The 16160-nt window shown below is 35.5% G+C and overlaps 3 protein-coding genes across 3 annotated transcripts; all 3 read left to right on the plus strand.

Moving 5' to 3' along the window:
• Positions 1–2684: 2684 nt before the first annotated feature.
• LOC144650818 (substance-P receptor-like) lies at positions 2685–4311 on the plus strand. The gene is made up of 2 exons (XM_078510579.1): positions 2685–2787; positions 3311–4311. The coding sequence occupies exons 1-2, from the start codon at positions 2709–2711 to the stop codon at positions 4288–4290; spliced, it is 1059 nt and encodes a 352-aa protein (XP_078366705.1). The 5' UTR covers positions 2685–2708; the 3' UTR covers positions 4291–4311.
• A 4984-nt stretch (positions 4312–9295) lies between these two features.
• On the plus strand, positions 9296–11120 carry LOC144632947 (substance-P receptor-like). Its single transcript, XM_078491706.1, has 2 exons — positions 9296–9410; positions 9935–11120. Exons 1-2 carry the CDS (start codon positions 9335–9337, stop codon positions 10894–10896), a joined length of 1038 nt encoding a protein of 345 aa, XP_078347832.1. The 5' UTR covers positions 9296–9334; the 3' UTR covers positions 10897–11120.
• A 1108-nt stretch (positions 11121–12228) lies between these two features.
• Positions 12229–15995, plus strand: LOC144647229 (substance-P receptor-like). Its single transcript, XM_078507003.1, has 4 exons — positions 12229–12322; positions 12807–12936; positions 14274–14376; positions 15007–15995. Exons 3-4 carry the CDS (start codon positions 14313–14315, stop codon positions 15993–15995), a joined length of 1053 nt encoding a protein of 350 aa, XP_078363129.1. The 5' UTR covers positions 12229–12322; positions 12807–12936; positions 14274–14312.
• Positions 15996–16160: the final 165 nt, after the last annotated feature.

A 16160-nucleotide genomic window follows, 5' to 3' on the forward strand; every position in this document is an offset into this window, starting at 1 on the left:
ATTTGATAAAAACAATTTAAAACTAATTAATGGAAGTTTGTCAACAGCAAATCAACGAAATGCTTGCCCAGAAAGTCTAACTTTACTTTACAAATAGTATTCTATTCCCTAGTTTCGCTCGTCTCGCTTGCAATTCTTATTCAACACCCGCTCAGATTTGTTATAACTGTCAGGTATTCAACCATTTAACAATCTTTTTCACTTTTCTTAACAATTGTAAGAAAGTGTTTCTGCGCGTCGAGTTTTGTGTAGACAGTTAGTTGCATAAAGCAGAGTAGGGCTACATCTGTACAATTCGTTGGAAATTTATGTAACAATGGGTTGGGAAGACAAAAGTTTTCTTTGATTAAAAGATAGTTAATTCCAAAAAATAGAAAAGAGTAGAATTAACATCTGTCAGGCGCCAAAGGATAACTGTTAAAATTGAGGATGTATACACATGAGCGGATTGTCATCAAACTTTTGTTAAGTTTATCTTTGTATCACTCTCATTAAGTAAGAAACTGTATTACCTTCAAACCTGAGCTCACTTTCTAAATAAAGATTTTTCTTCCTTACCAGTAGGTTATTAAACCCACTTATTATTTACTAACCTGCCTTTGGCGCGCGCGGGAGCTCCGCTATAACAGGTTGTAGAAAATTACTATATGAACTACTTGTCTAAGTCTCAAGTGTGTACGGTATTCTGTACTCGAGTTATCCCTGAAAATGTTCCACACAAATTTAGAGAACACAGTATAGAAATGCCATGCTGGTGCCCAACTTCTTGGGCACCAACATGGCGGCCAGATATCAATGAAAACATCTGAAGTTCACTTCTGATTCAAAAAGCGGTCAGATCACCCCTTTGAACAAGTAAACATTTTCATAAACACTTCCCTCGCAAAACCTGAACTGTTCGGATTGTTGAAAATCACAGGATAAGGCATTTTTTTAAGTATACGTGACAGCCTTATGGGGACCATATTTGATGTCGTGTGGTGTGAAAAGGAGAATGCTATATATATCAATGACGTCCAATAGCTAGTGAAGGAGCTAGTCTTGCGATTCTGGATTCTAGATTCTTGATGACGTCACGTGAAAACCAAGAATAAAAATATGTCAACAGCACTTAGCCGAGGGCTTCTTTTGCTAACGTAGTTCCAACTGCGTGGATAGATCTGCGGGAAGGAAATGTCACTGTGCTAAATAACATGTTGAAAACGGTGTTAAGCACGTTAAGTAATTCATGAAAAAATACAGTGCACATCTTAACGCCCATACATAGTTGATATGCATAATCGATAGAAACCTGCACGGTAAAATAGTTATTTTTGTTTTCGCATATGATATTGGAAAATCCAGATCAGTCGAAATCTCAGGTTGTTTCGTTGGATTATCGCAAGCAGCAAATGTCAAGTGTGACGGTTCTATCTTACACTAACTGCTAAATTTGTCAAGCTGAATTTTTCCAACAGGTGGGCAAAATTGTTTGTTTGCCGATGAGCTGTTTTTTTTGTCTGTCTGAGCATCCTGCGTCTTCCATTGCTGCTTATGAAAAACGAGTTGGACTAATATGTAAACACTCACCTAGTTTGATAACTATAGTAAAAAATGAATTGGGTAAAATAAATCTTACTATCACACATGCAGGGTTTTGTACCAATAAAACAGGTAAAAACCACTTTAAATTAATAATTAAGCAATTTCATTTTCATCACGGAATATGAAAAGCGTGTTTTTTGTTTGTTCTTTCGACGCCGCAGGAAGAATGTCGTATCTGGTAGCACCCACACATTCCTGCTGTTCTTAAGGTTAGGGAGTGAGCTAATACTTAAATTGTTTACTTATTGAAATATTTGACGTGATATAAAGGGAAGGGGCTCATATACCTACAACATCCTCACTTAGTAGTCTTTACTATTAGCTATGGAAATCCTAAATCACGTTACGTAATACTTCGGTTTTATTAAAAAACCTTCCCCAGGGAACTAAAAAAAACTTGCAGAGCAAACGTTTACATACCCTGTATAAGCTGTCGTGGGATTGTAGATGGACTCGGAATTAAATTGCTACCACACGTAGATCATTTGACGCGGTGGTAGGATATCAGTGAGCAAAGAATAAAATGTTTAATGCTCAACACCATTAGTTAAAAGCTCAGGTTTCGTTTCGTTAAAAGTAAGCAGCGGGAAACCCACTTTTAACCAAAAGCAGATGTTTTTTTTTTGCTTTTGTAAATACAGTTTGATACACTATTACCTTTTCTGTTCTATTTTTTTCCTTCCCTTGATTTAGTCAACAAGGCATGCACAGGTTTCTCAAAGATGAACCAAAAACCAGACATCATGAAGCACTGCCCGGGCGAAAGAAAATTACCTTTAGTTACATTTGTGTTTTTCAAGATAAAAAATAACATGTTGTTTACATATTAAAAAATGTATAAAAAGCAATTTTCGTATAAATTTTTTTACTTCAGAGTTTCAATTTTGAATCGTTAGTGGCAGCTTTAAAAAAATAATTTGCGCCTTTTTCGTATGCCGGAAGAAAAGAAGCTTTTCTTTCATAGCGATTTTGTAATTGATTTTAAAATGAACTTTACTTCGTTGCGTGCAGTTTGTCCGGCTTCAAGTTCGCAAAGTTAAGATTTCACTGTTATGGTTTAAATCTTCTTTGATTATAGTTAGTCGACGTTTATGGAGAACAGAGGCAGAAGAGGAACTGGTGAGATGAATTTGACGTTTTTAGCAAATTGCAGTAGCATCAATTGTGGATTACGTAACAATGGAAGTCTTGGCCTTAACAGAGGTAACCAGATTCAATTTCAAATACTTCTTTCTTAAATCTATTTTTACTAGAGACGTTTTGTCATATAATGGATAATCGTTCATACAAGTGTCGTCACATAACGTAGCTGTATGTATCTTTGGTTACACGGCTGTTTCGAGAAAGGCTGTCGGAAAGAGTGCACGCGACCAGACCGAAAAGGTAATATGGGTAGAAGAAGAGAATTACTGCACGTGAGTGAATACTTACGAGATGCAATGACATGAAAAACGCGAATTTGCACGTTATCTTTCTCTTCAGACATGTGCATGGAAACATGTGCAAAGAACTTTCAAATATCAAAGTAAAGCTACATAAAAAGGCCTACTAAAAACTAAAAACAAATTCGTCACGTGCGAAAATAAATATTTTCCTCCAATTCATACAAAATTAGGTGCATCCTCTTTCGAACATTTTTAACCAAGTGAATGCATGAAATGTTGAATCTTTATTACTATCATTTTTTAAATCAACTTATAAATGACAAATATTGTTTTTTTTTCAGACAACAAGACAGGCGTCTTTGGAGAAACAGGCTTCCAATTCCTATGGCTGTTGTATGCTGCTTACGTCATCATATTTCTGGCGTCAATATTCGGCAACTCAGTCATCATTCACATTATCCGAACAGATAACTCTATGAAGACCGTTACCAATTATTTGATTTTGAACCAAGCTTGTGCTGATCTATTAATGACGGTGACATATTTGGTGAGCAGTTTAATCCCTTACAGTTTAGGATTAGGCAGCCGGTGGTTTGGAGGACTTCTCGGTCAGATCACTTGCAAAGTGTTTGTTGTTTTTATATTCTTTCCACCCTTCTTTTCACAATGGATCCTCGTGGCAATTGCTGTCGAACGCTATTATGCTGTTACTCGACTTTTACAATCTTCACCTATATCTCGGCATTTAAAAAAAATCATTGTGTTATTATGGGCCTGGTCTGCAGTTTCTTCAACAGACGTTCTTGCAAACGAACTGCTGGTAAAAAGTAAACAATACTACTACTGTAATTTTATGACTAAGTGGATAACTTTTCAAATCCTTTCAGCCGCTCTGAACACTGCCTTATCGTCGCTTATAATGGCAGTTCTTTACGCAATTGTATGCTACAAACTTTGGTCACGTAAGATACCAGGAGAAGGAGCCAATCAGAATCAAGGACAAGCCGAAGCAATGAAAACAGCTAGAAAAGTTACCGAGATGATGATAATGATTGTGTTGTTATTTATTCTGTGTTGGTTTCCTTACAATATTTCTGTTGTGTTACATTTCTGGGGTGATACTACGACAACCTCAAGTTTCGTTTTATTTTTTATTTGGCTTATGGTTGCTTACAGTGGAATTAATCCCTGCATTTATCTCACCTTTAACCAGAAGTTTCGACATGCGTTTAAACGTTTGTTTAGAAATTGTTTTAGGAAAATCAAGATACGTAACGTTGTTCATTTTCGATCTCAAAGCTTTGACTTAGAGCAAATGTAAGATATTAAATAGATTTAGCCAAGCCTAAAAGCGGTTATTAACTTTACCCTTTTTGTAAATCCGAATCTACTGACCGTTAATAGAAAAAATATAGCACTACAGCCCGCGATCCAATGCAAACCATAACTTGGCCAGCCGTAAATTTCAAAAAACATTCTACCCCGATGAGTTCTACATCTGAGCCCGCGATATGGTCCCGGGATACTGGTCAGCGGATACCTTGTTTTGACAGCTGTCAATTGACCATAACATGGATATCCAATATAAAAGATGTAAGCTCTCGTTAACCTTACCAACCTATTTCTGGAGTATAGCCGCCATTTTGGGGCAACATCGTCGCTAGGGCGTGCGCGCCCCCTCAAACCATGCTGCTAGCCATGATGACCATAAAAAACCAAAAGCATGGTTCTGTTAACTTTCTATGGGTATGGGGCTCTGCTCTGCGGCCCTTCGGGCCGCTGGGAGCTCCGCTTAAACTGGTGCATGCATGCCTATACATAGTTTGTTTTGTTGAATGTGCATAAAGATCTTTTTCCAAGTGGGTACTACACTCGAAAAGGCATCATAAAATTTAAATTTAAGAGTTGTTCATAAACATTGAACCGTCTGTAGCTTATATATTACATAAACTCAATCCCCATGTAGAATTGAATGTCATATTGTCAATTGCGCGGTTATTGCGCAATTGACCATCTCTCAAAGTTTTGAGAAAACAATGAGAAAATGCTAGATGCGCGAGTTTTTAAAACGATTACAAAATCCCGTTCTTTTTAAAATAAACACGATATCAACAAGGACACACGCAGGGCATGCGCAGTTCGCTCAGGACAGAAGTCAGGGACAAACTCTTGTGAATGCGTTATGTGCCACAGGACGCCATAGCGATCGATTGACCGACTGACAATATCACAGCCCAGACTCATTTTTATTTCCAGTAGAACTATTATGATAAAGTAGATGGCTTCGTCATGGGCTTCCCATTGGCACATATCAAGGCTTTCTCTTCATAGTTCACAATGAAAGAATTTGGCTTCAACAGAATGATGGTTCTGCGGTATATTTTCCCGTAAATATGTGGACGAGACCTTTTGTCTATTCAACAACGACAAGGATATTCGTTGGCATTTTGGACATTTTTTCAAGTACATAAACAGCCAGCACCCCCAACATAAGGTTTACTATGGAGACGGACACCAATCAAAAACTACATTTATTAGATGTTTTCAAAGACAGCAATAATCCTCAATCTCCTATCTCATCTATCTTTTCCACAAGAGTACCTACACAGGCCTACACATTAGTTTCCTAAGTTATTATCCTTTAGGAAAGATGAACGTTTATTCGTTGTAATTGTCTCGCGTTGTAATTGCTTTGAGATGTTGATCACGACGTTTCGACTGCTATACTGCTAGTCCTCATCAGGCGATATGCCAGTCATAGTGAGATCAAAAGAGTGAAAATATATTTAACCAGGTTAATATCATAGGTGACAAATCACTCCTTCATTTTGGCGCGAAATTTTAACGTTTATTTATAATTTCACATGAATTGCCATGGCAACGTAGTTAGCGGCAAGATGGCGTCCGGGATAAAAGTTGTTTTAAAGCTTAAACTTTGTACATTTTCTCTTGAATTTCATCTTAGCCAGCTAGCCTTGGCCATGTAATAATTTTTTTTTAATACAACACATTAAGACATACACAAGAACTTACACTACTTACAATACTAATCAACTAATTTTACAGTCGTCTCACTAAGAACTTACACTATTTACTATACACACAATACTATATGCTACGTTACATTTTACAAAGAGTAATTAAGAATTACTGGATACATCGTCAATACAATAATAATAATGATAATAACAATAATAGTGCTAATGAACAATTTTTCTGTCGATTAAAGGTTTCCATTTATTATAGTAGACCTCAGGTAGATTAGTACGTGTTGCTATTTGTTTTTCTATTTCAGCTTTGCTTATCACTAATGTTTGATAAACACTTAAAGATAGTGGTTCTTCATTTATACTACAGTAGTATATATAGTATTTGGCGAGTAGCAAGAGATGATTAGTTAACTTGTTGAGTTTGTCGTTACCAATAATACCGTACAAGATTTTGACAGTCGACAACTCTAGTTTTATTGACGTGTGAGTCTCGTACCAGTCTAGAAAAGCTTTCAGAATTCCAGAATTCAGAGACCGCTGGACATAGGACCAGCATATGTCTCAGATCCTGTTTGTATTTAAGCATAAATAGCAACGATCGCTGCTTGCGAGTTTAGCTTTAAACAGCTTGCTTTTGGTAAAAACTATATTATGTAAATATTGTATTGGAACATGGTTAATTTTGTTTCTTTGGTGATAGAGAATGCTAGGTTAAAATATTTTTTTACTTGGTCTGAGGCTAACCCATTGTCGATGAGGCATTGTTTGGCGGTGGGTTCTTCAAAAAAAGCGTTAACAAAACTTTTGTGAATAGCTTTAGTTGTAAGAGTTCTCAAGTTGTGGAAACTGTTTTCAAGAGGTTCTTGGGGTAGATCAGTTTGCCTTAATAAACTTTTATATTCTTTTGGGATGGCGTTTAGTACTCCATAATAAGTCAAAAAATTAGTTTGCAGCTGGTATCGGAATTTGAATTCTTCAAAGGTGAGGAAATTTAGATTTGGGTCGAGAAGGTGTTCTAAAGTTGAAATTCCTTTATCGAACCAGGTGGAGAGGAAGATCATTTTGTTATTGATCTTAATATCTTTGTTATTCCATATAATCATTTTCTTTCTATATCGATTTGTATTGTCCTGCATATTTTTAAACTCAAACCAATATTGCAGCATTTTTTCATAAAATAGTAGTAGCTCGTTAAGGCAGATATCTTAGCTATAACACTTAGCTGAAAATGAGCTTTGAAAGACCTAAAGATTTAACAATATTGATCTTGCCTAATAGCATTAGTCTCCGTCTCTTCCAAATATTTAGAGTATTCTCTAAAACATCTAGTTTTTCATAAAAGTTGAGTTTATCACTTATTTTTTTGAGTTTGAGAAGTGTATCCCTAGAGCGAAAACAGAGTCTTTTGGCCACTTAAGGTTAAACGGGGTGTCTTTTCTCTTTTTCCATTTTCCCAGCCAATCAGAGTTTGTCTGATTAATTTTTAGACCTGAGCATTTTTCAAACAAATCTAGGAGCTCCAGAAGAGCACTCATTGATTCCAGATTTTTAAGAAAGACAGTAGTGTCATCCGCGTACTGTGTCATTTTAATTTCGCGGGCTCCTACTTTAATTCCTTCAATTTTAGAGTTTTGTTTAATTGCAAGCGCAAGAATTTCAATACCCAGGACGAAAAGCTTGCCTGATAGTGGGCAACCCTGTCTAACACCTCGCTCAAGCTGGAAAAAGTATGAGGCAAAGCCATTGTTTGCGACACAGCTAGTTACGTTGCAGTAAAATGTTTCTATCCAGTTTTTGAAGTCAGGTCCAAAATTATACTTTAACTTTAACTTTAGAAAGAAAGTTCCATTCCATAGAATCAAATGCTTTTTCAAAATCGAGGAAAACGGCAAGTCCGGGCAGAATTTTTGTTGCGGTGTAACTGATAATATCACTAAAAAGTCTAACATTTTCTCCAATATACCGTCCCTTGATATAGCCGGTTTGATCAGCGTTTATCATAAAAGGTAACACGCTTAAAAACTTTGGATGATATTTCATATTTTAAAACGACTTCAAGACTTAAGCCAATTACATAAACGGCATCGAGCGGATTTTTGATCGTTTTTAATACACGGGCGCCATTTTCAGTTCATTCAAGACGAACTATGGTCTTAATGTGAGAAATTTGACGGTTGATTCATCTTTGTAACTTTTTGTCAACAGCAAAGAGGAATCTCTCAAAGGTTTTCTTCAAAGACTAAAAGACTTGCGAAGCAGAATGACAATGTATGCTTTCAACTTTTCAAAGCTCGGAGTTCGCGATGCACTATACCAGTCCTACGATTGCAAGCGTAATTTGTCACCTATTATATTAAAATGTAATCAAATATTATACTCGTAAAATTAGGAAATAATTTCACTTGCATTTTGTCAAAATTCTTATAATTTCCCTCGCCTAAGGGCTCGGGGAATTATTAGAATTTTGACAAAATGCGCGTGAAATTATTTCCTAATTTTACTCGTCACCATTTGATTACCCATACTAATCATTGATGCGAGAACTTTAAATATGACTATCCCTCGTGAAACTACAAATATATAGAGTGAGATTAAAGTCTGATTATTTTGAAGCAGTAGACTGTATGCACTGACATTGGCAATAAAAAAGGACATCCCAGTTTAATTAAAATAAAAATTTTAAAAAGTAAACACGTTCAAATGCAACCCAATAACTGCCTTTGTTGGCTAACGGCTCAACTACTGGAATCGTCAAACGTTTAGTTCCAAGAACATTTTGTTGCAAATAGACAAGGTACAAAAGTATGTTACAACATTCCATTTCTTTTAAAAAAATGATCTAATATTCTGCTTATTAGAATGTAATTCTAAACAACACAAACAAATGTGCCAATGTGGATACAAAGGGTAAAACGGAGAGAAAACATTTACAGAAAACCAAATAACGGAAGAGCGGAAAAGAAACATAATAGCTCCCATGTCTACTTTATTGTATGCTGTTGGATGAGAATGTTCATTTCAATTTAAGATCCCCCTTATTAAGAAAAAAATATATATTAGTGGTAACGTTAGTAAATAATGCCAGGCTAAAAGTAAACATGGCTTACTTTCAATTTAAAAAATGTAGTAGTAATTGCAACGCCTAAACAAAGACAACAGAACTATAAAATAAAGGGGTTTAAATTGCTTGCAAGGGTATTTAGGGCGTACATGGTTTTCCGTCATGTTTAACATTTTTATTTCCATCTTGAAATCCAAATTATGGCTTTCTACATAGTTACACTTCACCAATACCAAACCCTGAAATGCACAAAGATGACTCCGTAGCCATTTGCTTGATAGTGGATCACAAGTAGAGGACTACTCACTAATGAAATGGACTTATCGTTTCTGGCAAGCAACAGTGCTTTATACGCAGAAGAAAATATTACAGCACCAAAGAACTCCACGGGTAATATTTCAATTTTAATCAATCTAACAAGGCACTTACGTATTTTTGAAGCAGAGCAGAGTGTGCTTCTATTTAAGCTAGTTCTTGTATTGTCATTTACAGAAAAAGGCACAACATTAATACAACGCAAGCAACATTTCGGAGACACCCCAAAGCCTTATTTCTGGGATGGTAAACGCACAAAACATTTGCTGCCAAAGTTATAAATTCAGATGTGGTATCAAAAACATTATATCGACCTCAGAAAAGAGGTTTATCGACCTCAGAAGAGAGGTCACTCTCGGTTTAAGATTAATTTGGGTGTATCTCTAAGGTTCATCGCTTGTTTCGAAGCTCTTCCCAAACTAAAACGCCCAAACAATAATGTAATTCACAAAACCGGAGAAGAGCCAGATCTTTACACATTGCACTTTAATAAAGCCTAATATAGCCTATATCTCTGCCAAATATATACCGAGTAATTATAAACAATGACATCTTATTTATTATTTCCATTATTTGAATTTTGTTTTCTTATTTTCCAGAAAACATGCCATGGGAAGCTGGACTAACACATGTCCAGGTTTCTATGATATACCTTGGATACATCATAATATTTCTGGTATCGCTTTTCGGCAACTCAGTCATCATTCACATTATACGGACAGATGATTCCATGAAGACAACTATGAATTACTTAATTTTAAATCAAGCTTGTGCTGATATACTGAATACTCTACAAGAGGCGTTGAATATCGTCCATTATACTTCATACTACAGACTGTGGTTTGGAGGAATAGGAGGTTTGATCGCTTGCAAGTTGTTTCAAGTGAGCTGTTTTATTTTACCCGCCTTTTCCATTTGGATTCTTGTACTGATTGCTATTGAACGGTATTATGCAGTAGCTCGACCTTTGCAATCATCGCCTCTATCTCGAAATTTGAAGAAAAACATTGCTATGCTATGGGCTTGGTCTGTTGCTTCTTTGACGGGCCTCTTTGTGAACTCAAGCCTGAAAAAAATCAATGAATCACACTATTGTGGTCTGACAACAGTCCTACCTCACTGGAAACAATTTAACGCCACTTCTTTAATCTTGAACGTTTCTCTGCCTCTTTTGATATTAGCAGTTCTGTACACAATAATATGCATTAAACTGTGGTCACGTCAGGTACCGGGAGATGGAATCAACCGGAATCAAGGACAAGCTGACGCCATCAAAACAGCGAAAAGGGTTACCAGAATGATGCTGGCTATTGTGTTTTTATTTCTCATTTGTTGGCTTCCATTCCTTATATTAATGGCGTTACAAGTTTTAGGCTATGTTCAAAAAAGCTTCAATGTACTTCTATTCCCTATTTGGCTAACGGTTGCCTACAACGGACTTAATCCTTATGTTTATTTCACCTTCAATGTAAATTTTAGACAGGCATTTAAGCGTTTGCTTAGAAAAATTTATATAATTGTACCTTATCGATCCCACAGTGTAGAGCTTCAGCAAATGTAATAAAAAATAAGTTACTTCTCTGGAATTTATCAGAGGCAAAGATTTATATACATACCAGCCACTCAGTGCACGGATTTAAAATAAATTTTACACTTTGTATTGGTGTCTCAAACTGAAACTTCTTGGTGTAAAAAAAAAGCATTGTTTGAATAAAGTTGAAAGGAAAACAATACCTGCTGTTGTTTTCCATCATTGTACTGTGCTCCTAAACAATTTGAGTTATTATAGATCAGTATATTCTTCTAAAAAGATTTCAGTAGAACATGAAAAAAGTAGGTGGTCTATTTCGTTTAAAGCCGGAGAAGGTGGATGGAAAACCCTCTTTTCACCGACGAAGTAACTAGAATGAATTATAACTGCACCATGGCTAAACAGACTACTAATCTCTGCTACTCTATAGTTTAAAAAAGAAATACGTCTTGCAGAGCGGCGGAAATATAATAGGTGTTATTTCAACAGTTGTGGGAGGCACGTAATTATTGTCGATCAGACCAAACTTCGATCTATCTCAAAAATCATATACGACTTTTTAATCAAGTAAAAATCATTTTAGTAATTATCTTTGTTTGGGAAAAATCTTCACAATTACGGAAAATGTGAAACAATTTTTTTGAAGGAAAATCGTTGGTCGGTTTTATATTATACTGACAGTGAACACCAAGAAATGTAGAAACAAATTTCCCAAATTCATAAGTTTAAATGCCTTTCCTGTGAAGCAGCTGGCGTTTGCTTGTATATTTAATTCAATTTTTAAGTTTTAAAAATGCAAAGGAAGTTAATTTAAATATAGATTGGTCAACCAAGTAAACACTTACAGAATAAACCCTATAACGGCGCAGTTGAAATTAACTGACTTTCAAAAGAACATACGATGGACATTTCATTTTAAACGAAATCTACAGTGAAAACTCAATTAAAGAAGACGCACCATTCATAAACCCAAATAAACATCTTTCTATATTTTTATTCATCTATAATTACACGTCAACCAAAATTCCATCTCTTATACAGACTTTACCTGCAATGTGAAATTTATATTTTAGAAAGAAAAAACTGAAACACTAAGGTTAAGTTTCGGGCAAATAAGAAAATACGAGGTTTTGGAATTTGTTATTGGCTTGATTTATTAATGCTTAAAAGAAGGTAATATAAAATAATGACCAAAATCAAAAGGGGGCAACTGCAAATAAGAAATAAAAATGGTTTGCAGAGGAAACAATAACCAATACATTGAATAAACGTCAGCGCGGAAGGAAACGAATCAAACAATCGGAATTTAAAACAAATTCGTGACTGGGCAATTAATTTTTTATGAAAAGCATAAACTGGAATAAAAAACAATGCAACCTGGCTAACTTTCAGTGGAAACGAATCTAAAACTTGATAAGATTTAGCTGGGCCTATAAAAAGTCGAAGTTGAATTTTGGTAAGTTGTAGTGTAATTTATACCCTAGTTTTAAAAGGTGTTCTTAGCTTTAATCACTTAACAAGAACAAGCTAAACATCTTTCAATTTTTCTCCCTGATGACAACCTAGTAATTTAAGTCGAAAACGTTCGTTGGTTTTCTCTTTAAAGTACGTTTGATTTAAATACCAATGTGCACTCTTGACGGTGGCAAGACAAATAGTAATATCCCGTGAAAAATTGAAATTTCATTAGGAATTCTTGGAGCACTTGAATATGAATTTCTACAAAAATAATTTCAAATAATAATCAATGGGAAAGGGGGCCTAATGCAAACGAAACACAAAAAGCTGGCACAGAAAGCAATAAAAATGACATTCGATAAGAGTCAGAGAAAATAAGTACATCAAACAACCACCCCGGCACCCTGGTTTGGAAGGCATTTTTGGGCTGATCCCTTTCAAATCATTTGTAGCAATTGTACTTATTTCTGTCATCTTTTCAGTTTGGATTGTCGTTGATCGATTTCATCTTCTATGTCGTCCTTGTATTGCGATGGTCGCCCTTATCTTGACACGACAAGGACAAGGCAGATATTGTATTATAATTTAACACTCTATCAAACACCGAATAAGGTATAGTTTTTTTCGGGTTTTGCTTTTATTCTTTCCAGGTTTTAAATACCCATCCTGTTTCATGAAAGTAGTCGGCTTCTGTTTGATTGAATTGTTTGGTTTTAAAAATGCAAGGGAAGGTTCATTTTAATTAAAATAGGTTGGCCAAGTAAATACTTATGAAATAGACCTCATAGCTGCTCAGTTGGTATGAACAGACTTAAAGATCTCTCTTTTGCTAATCTCTGCTCAAATAACTCATGACCTAAAAATCCATTCCCTGCGTACATGTCAACTGAAAAGTGCACTTATTTCTTATTTCAGACTAAAAACTAAAAGTTTTTTTAAATATATGTTAAATCCTGTTTCCATTTTTTTTATCCTTAAATGAGCACAGTATAGTTAAAATAGAGTTTTAATTTAAAGAAGCCTTGACTGAATAGAAATCAAGTCAGATAGCTAGCAGCTGAACAATTTTTACAACTTTGACTTGACTCTTGTCCTTGCCCATTAGACTGGAAAAAAGGCAAAAGTTAAAATGAGCAAAGTTTTCATAAAACCAAATATTTTTTGAGCTGTTGAGGTGAACAAACAAATAGTAATATCCCGTAAGAAAAAAAAAATCATCAAGGATCCTTGGAACACTTTGAATATTAATTTTACAAAAAGTGATATCCATAATAAAAAAGGGAGCAAATAGAATTGAAATACAGTTTGCATAGGAAACAATAAAAATGAAATTTATAAGCCGCCAATGAAATAGATCATCCAACAATCGCACTTTTAAATTATTCTTGAACAATACAACATGACTGAATGTATATTTCAGTGGCAACAAATACAAGATGCAGTCCATGCATGAACTCGGGGTTGCAATGTAATTGACATACTAGTTTTGTGAAGTATACGAAGCTTTATATACTAATCAAAAAAGGCTAACTGAGCAATATTCAGACGAATGGTAATATATGCGTTTATCAGAAAGAATTCTTATTTCTAGAAGCTAAAAGCGAGGAGTATTTTCTAATATAATTGTTCAGAAATGAGTCCATTATATGGCAACTTGGTTTGCTACATACAAGTATAATAGCTGTGGTTTTAGCACGTAGCCACATGGCCACTCTGAATTGCTGGAAATTCAGAAAATCAATCCCTTTCCAGACTGTAATTGCACTTCAGGCTATAGCTTACAAACCCAAGGCAAAAATCCGCCAAAATCGAGACCTTAGTGCTTTCCTATGAAATCCAAACTTTGGAATCTCTTTTTTAATCAGGCCGAGCTACAATATTCTATGATAACGACACTATCATTAAAGTCGATGTTAATCGAAAATCTAATTTAATTTCTTTAATTGTAGACCATACGCAATATTTTGCGTATAGTGTAAAGAATTGACATGGCAAACAACGGCAGCTTCAACCTGCAATTCCTGATGAACAGCAACGATAGTCTTCAAAAAGGTACATTAATTAATTCAGCAAAACGTTTGTTATTTATAGGACGAAGATAATACGCGGGTAGATTTGGATTTCCCTTTCAACGACAGTCGATCTTCTTCTTACGGTCACCAACAATCCCTTTCATTCTATCTTATTTTAATCTCTCTACAACTAACACCTCCCAGTGTCAAGCACATCCCAACTGCAATATCAACACATCCACAACGGCCACTTAATACGGATTATTTGACAAACGGTGTATGCAAAATACCAGTATTTTAGTGTTTTTCAGCACGATCGGAACATTCAAGCTACTGACCAAAGACAGAACTTTAATTTGACACGGTATATACAATAAGCTTGGCATGCAACTTCCTCGTGAACTAATTTGTAAGTTGCTAGAGCAAACTTAATATGGAAACATAGTGCTAAAATATTGCAAATGTTCGGAGATGAGAACGCATCCAATCTGACTTATCACCATCGCATTCAGCATTTATCTCAGTTTTCCGTTTTTTCGTAGCAACGATACTCTCAGCCAAGATCATTACTCACTTTTAAGGGGAGCTATACAGGAGTATCTTGCGTAGTTACGGTCCGCTCATTATAAGCGACAATTATCCATGATAATAACTTGCAATTTTTCTTTAGGAAACACGGCAACTGCCCTTGGAGAAACACATTTCCAGTTCCTGTGGCTGTTGTACGTTGCCTACGCCGTTATATTTCTTGCGTCACTATTCGGCAACTCAGCCATCATTCACATTATTCGAACAGATAACTCCATGAAGACCACTACCAATTACTTGATTTTGAACCAAGCATGTGCTGATCTTCTGATCACCATAGCAGAGCTGATGAATGCTATTCGTTACAGTTCCATGGACAATTTATGGTTTGGAGGAGTCCTTGGTCTGATAACTTGCAAGTTCTCCATTGCAATCGTATTTACTCCCCCCATGTTCTCGATTTGGATCCTTGTTACGATTGCTGTTGAACGCTTCTACGCAGTAACGCGACCTTTGCGATCTTCGCCTGTATCTCAACACTTAAAGAAAGTTATCTTGCTTCTGTGGGCTTCATGTCTTGCAACTCCTGCAAGCTTTCTAAAGAATGCAAACTTCAAAAATTTGAAGAAATCTTATTTTTGTGATTTAGCGTATACCCTACTTCAGCGGACAGCATTAAATACTGTTACAATTACAATGAACGTACCCCTACCTCTTTTAATAATTGCAGTTATGTACACAATTGTGTGCATCAAACTTTGGTCACGTAAAGTGCCGGGAGAGGGATCCACTCAAAATGAACAACAGGCCGAAGCTGTAAAAACAGCGAAAAAAGTTACTTTGATGATGATTAGTATTGTGGTTTTATATGTACTGTGCTGGTTTCCTATGTTTATATTATTTATTTTTCAGCAAATTAGTCAAATCCAACAAAAAGGAAGCTTTCTTTTATTCATTATTTGGTTAACAGTTACTTACAGTGCACTAAATCCTTACGTTTATCTTATGTTTAGTCAAAATTTTTGTAATGGGTTTAAAAATTTGTTCAGAAATTGCACAGGACAAATTACATTTTGCAAATTTAATATTCTTCCTTTGCGAACCCAAAGCGTAGAACTCGTGCAAATGTAAAATATGAAAAAAATATAAAAGTAACAAATTAAGTAAATTAAGTAATAAATTACTTAAGATTTAACCTGTGCTACATGCACACCCCTCGTATAATCGATGCATGGATAAAGTCAGTCGGCTATTTATATATAGATTAAGGCAAGCCTATAAGCGGAGCTCCCCATT

This window comes from Oculina patagonica, chromosome 1, assembly GCF_052425735.1.
Source record: "Oculina patagonica isolate OP01 chromosome 1, crgOcupat, whole genome shotgun sequence".
Taxonomy (NCBI): domain Eukaryota; kingdom Metazoa; phylum Cnidaria; class Anthozoa; order Scleractinia; family Oculinidae; genus Oculina; species Oculina patagonica.

Bases quoted from the DNA above. Each gene is read 5' to 3' on its own strand.
- LOC144650818 (XM_078510579.1), top strand. From the start codon at position 2,709: ATGAATTTGACGTTTTTAGCAAATTGCAGTAGCATCAATTGTGGATTA. The intron at 2,788-3,310 runs GTAACCAGATTC...TTTTTTTTTCAG, and splicing joins AAGTCTTGGCCTTAACAGAG to ACAACAAGACAGGCGTCTTT.
- LOC144632947 (XM_078491706.1), top strand. From the start codon at position 9,335: ATGGACTTATCGTTTCTGGCAAGCAACAGTGCTTTATACGCAGAAGAA. The intron at 9,411-9,934 runs GTAATATTTCAA...CTTATTTTCCAG, and splicing joins AGCACCAAAGAACTCCACGG to AAAACATGCCATGGGAAGCT.
- LOC144647229 (XM_078507003.1), top strand. From the start codon at position 14,313: ATGGCAAACAACGGCAGCTTCAACCTGCAATTCCTGATGAACAGCAAC. The intron at 14,377-15,006 runs GTACATTAATTA...ATTTTTCTTTAG, and splicing joins CAACGATAGTCTTCAAAAAG to GAAACACGGCAACTGCCCTT.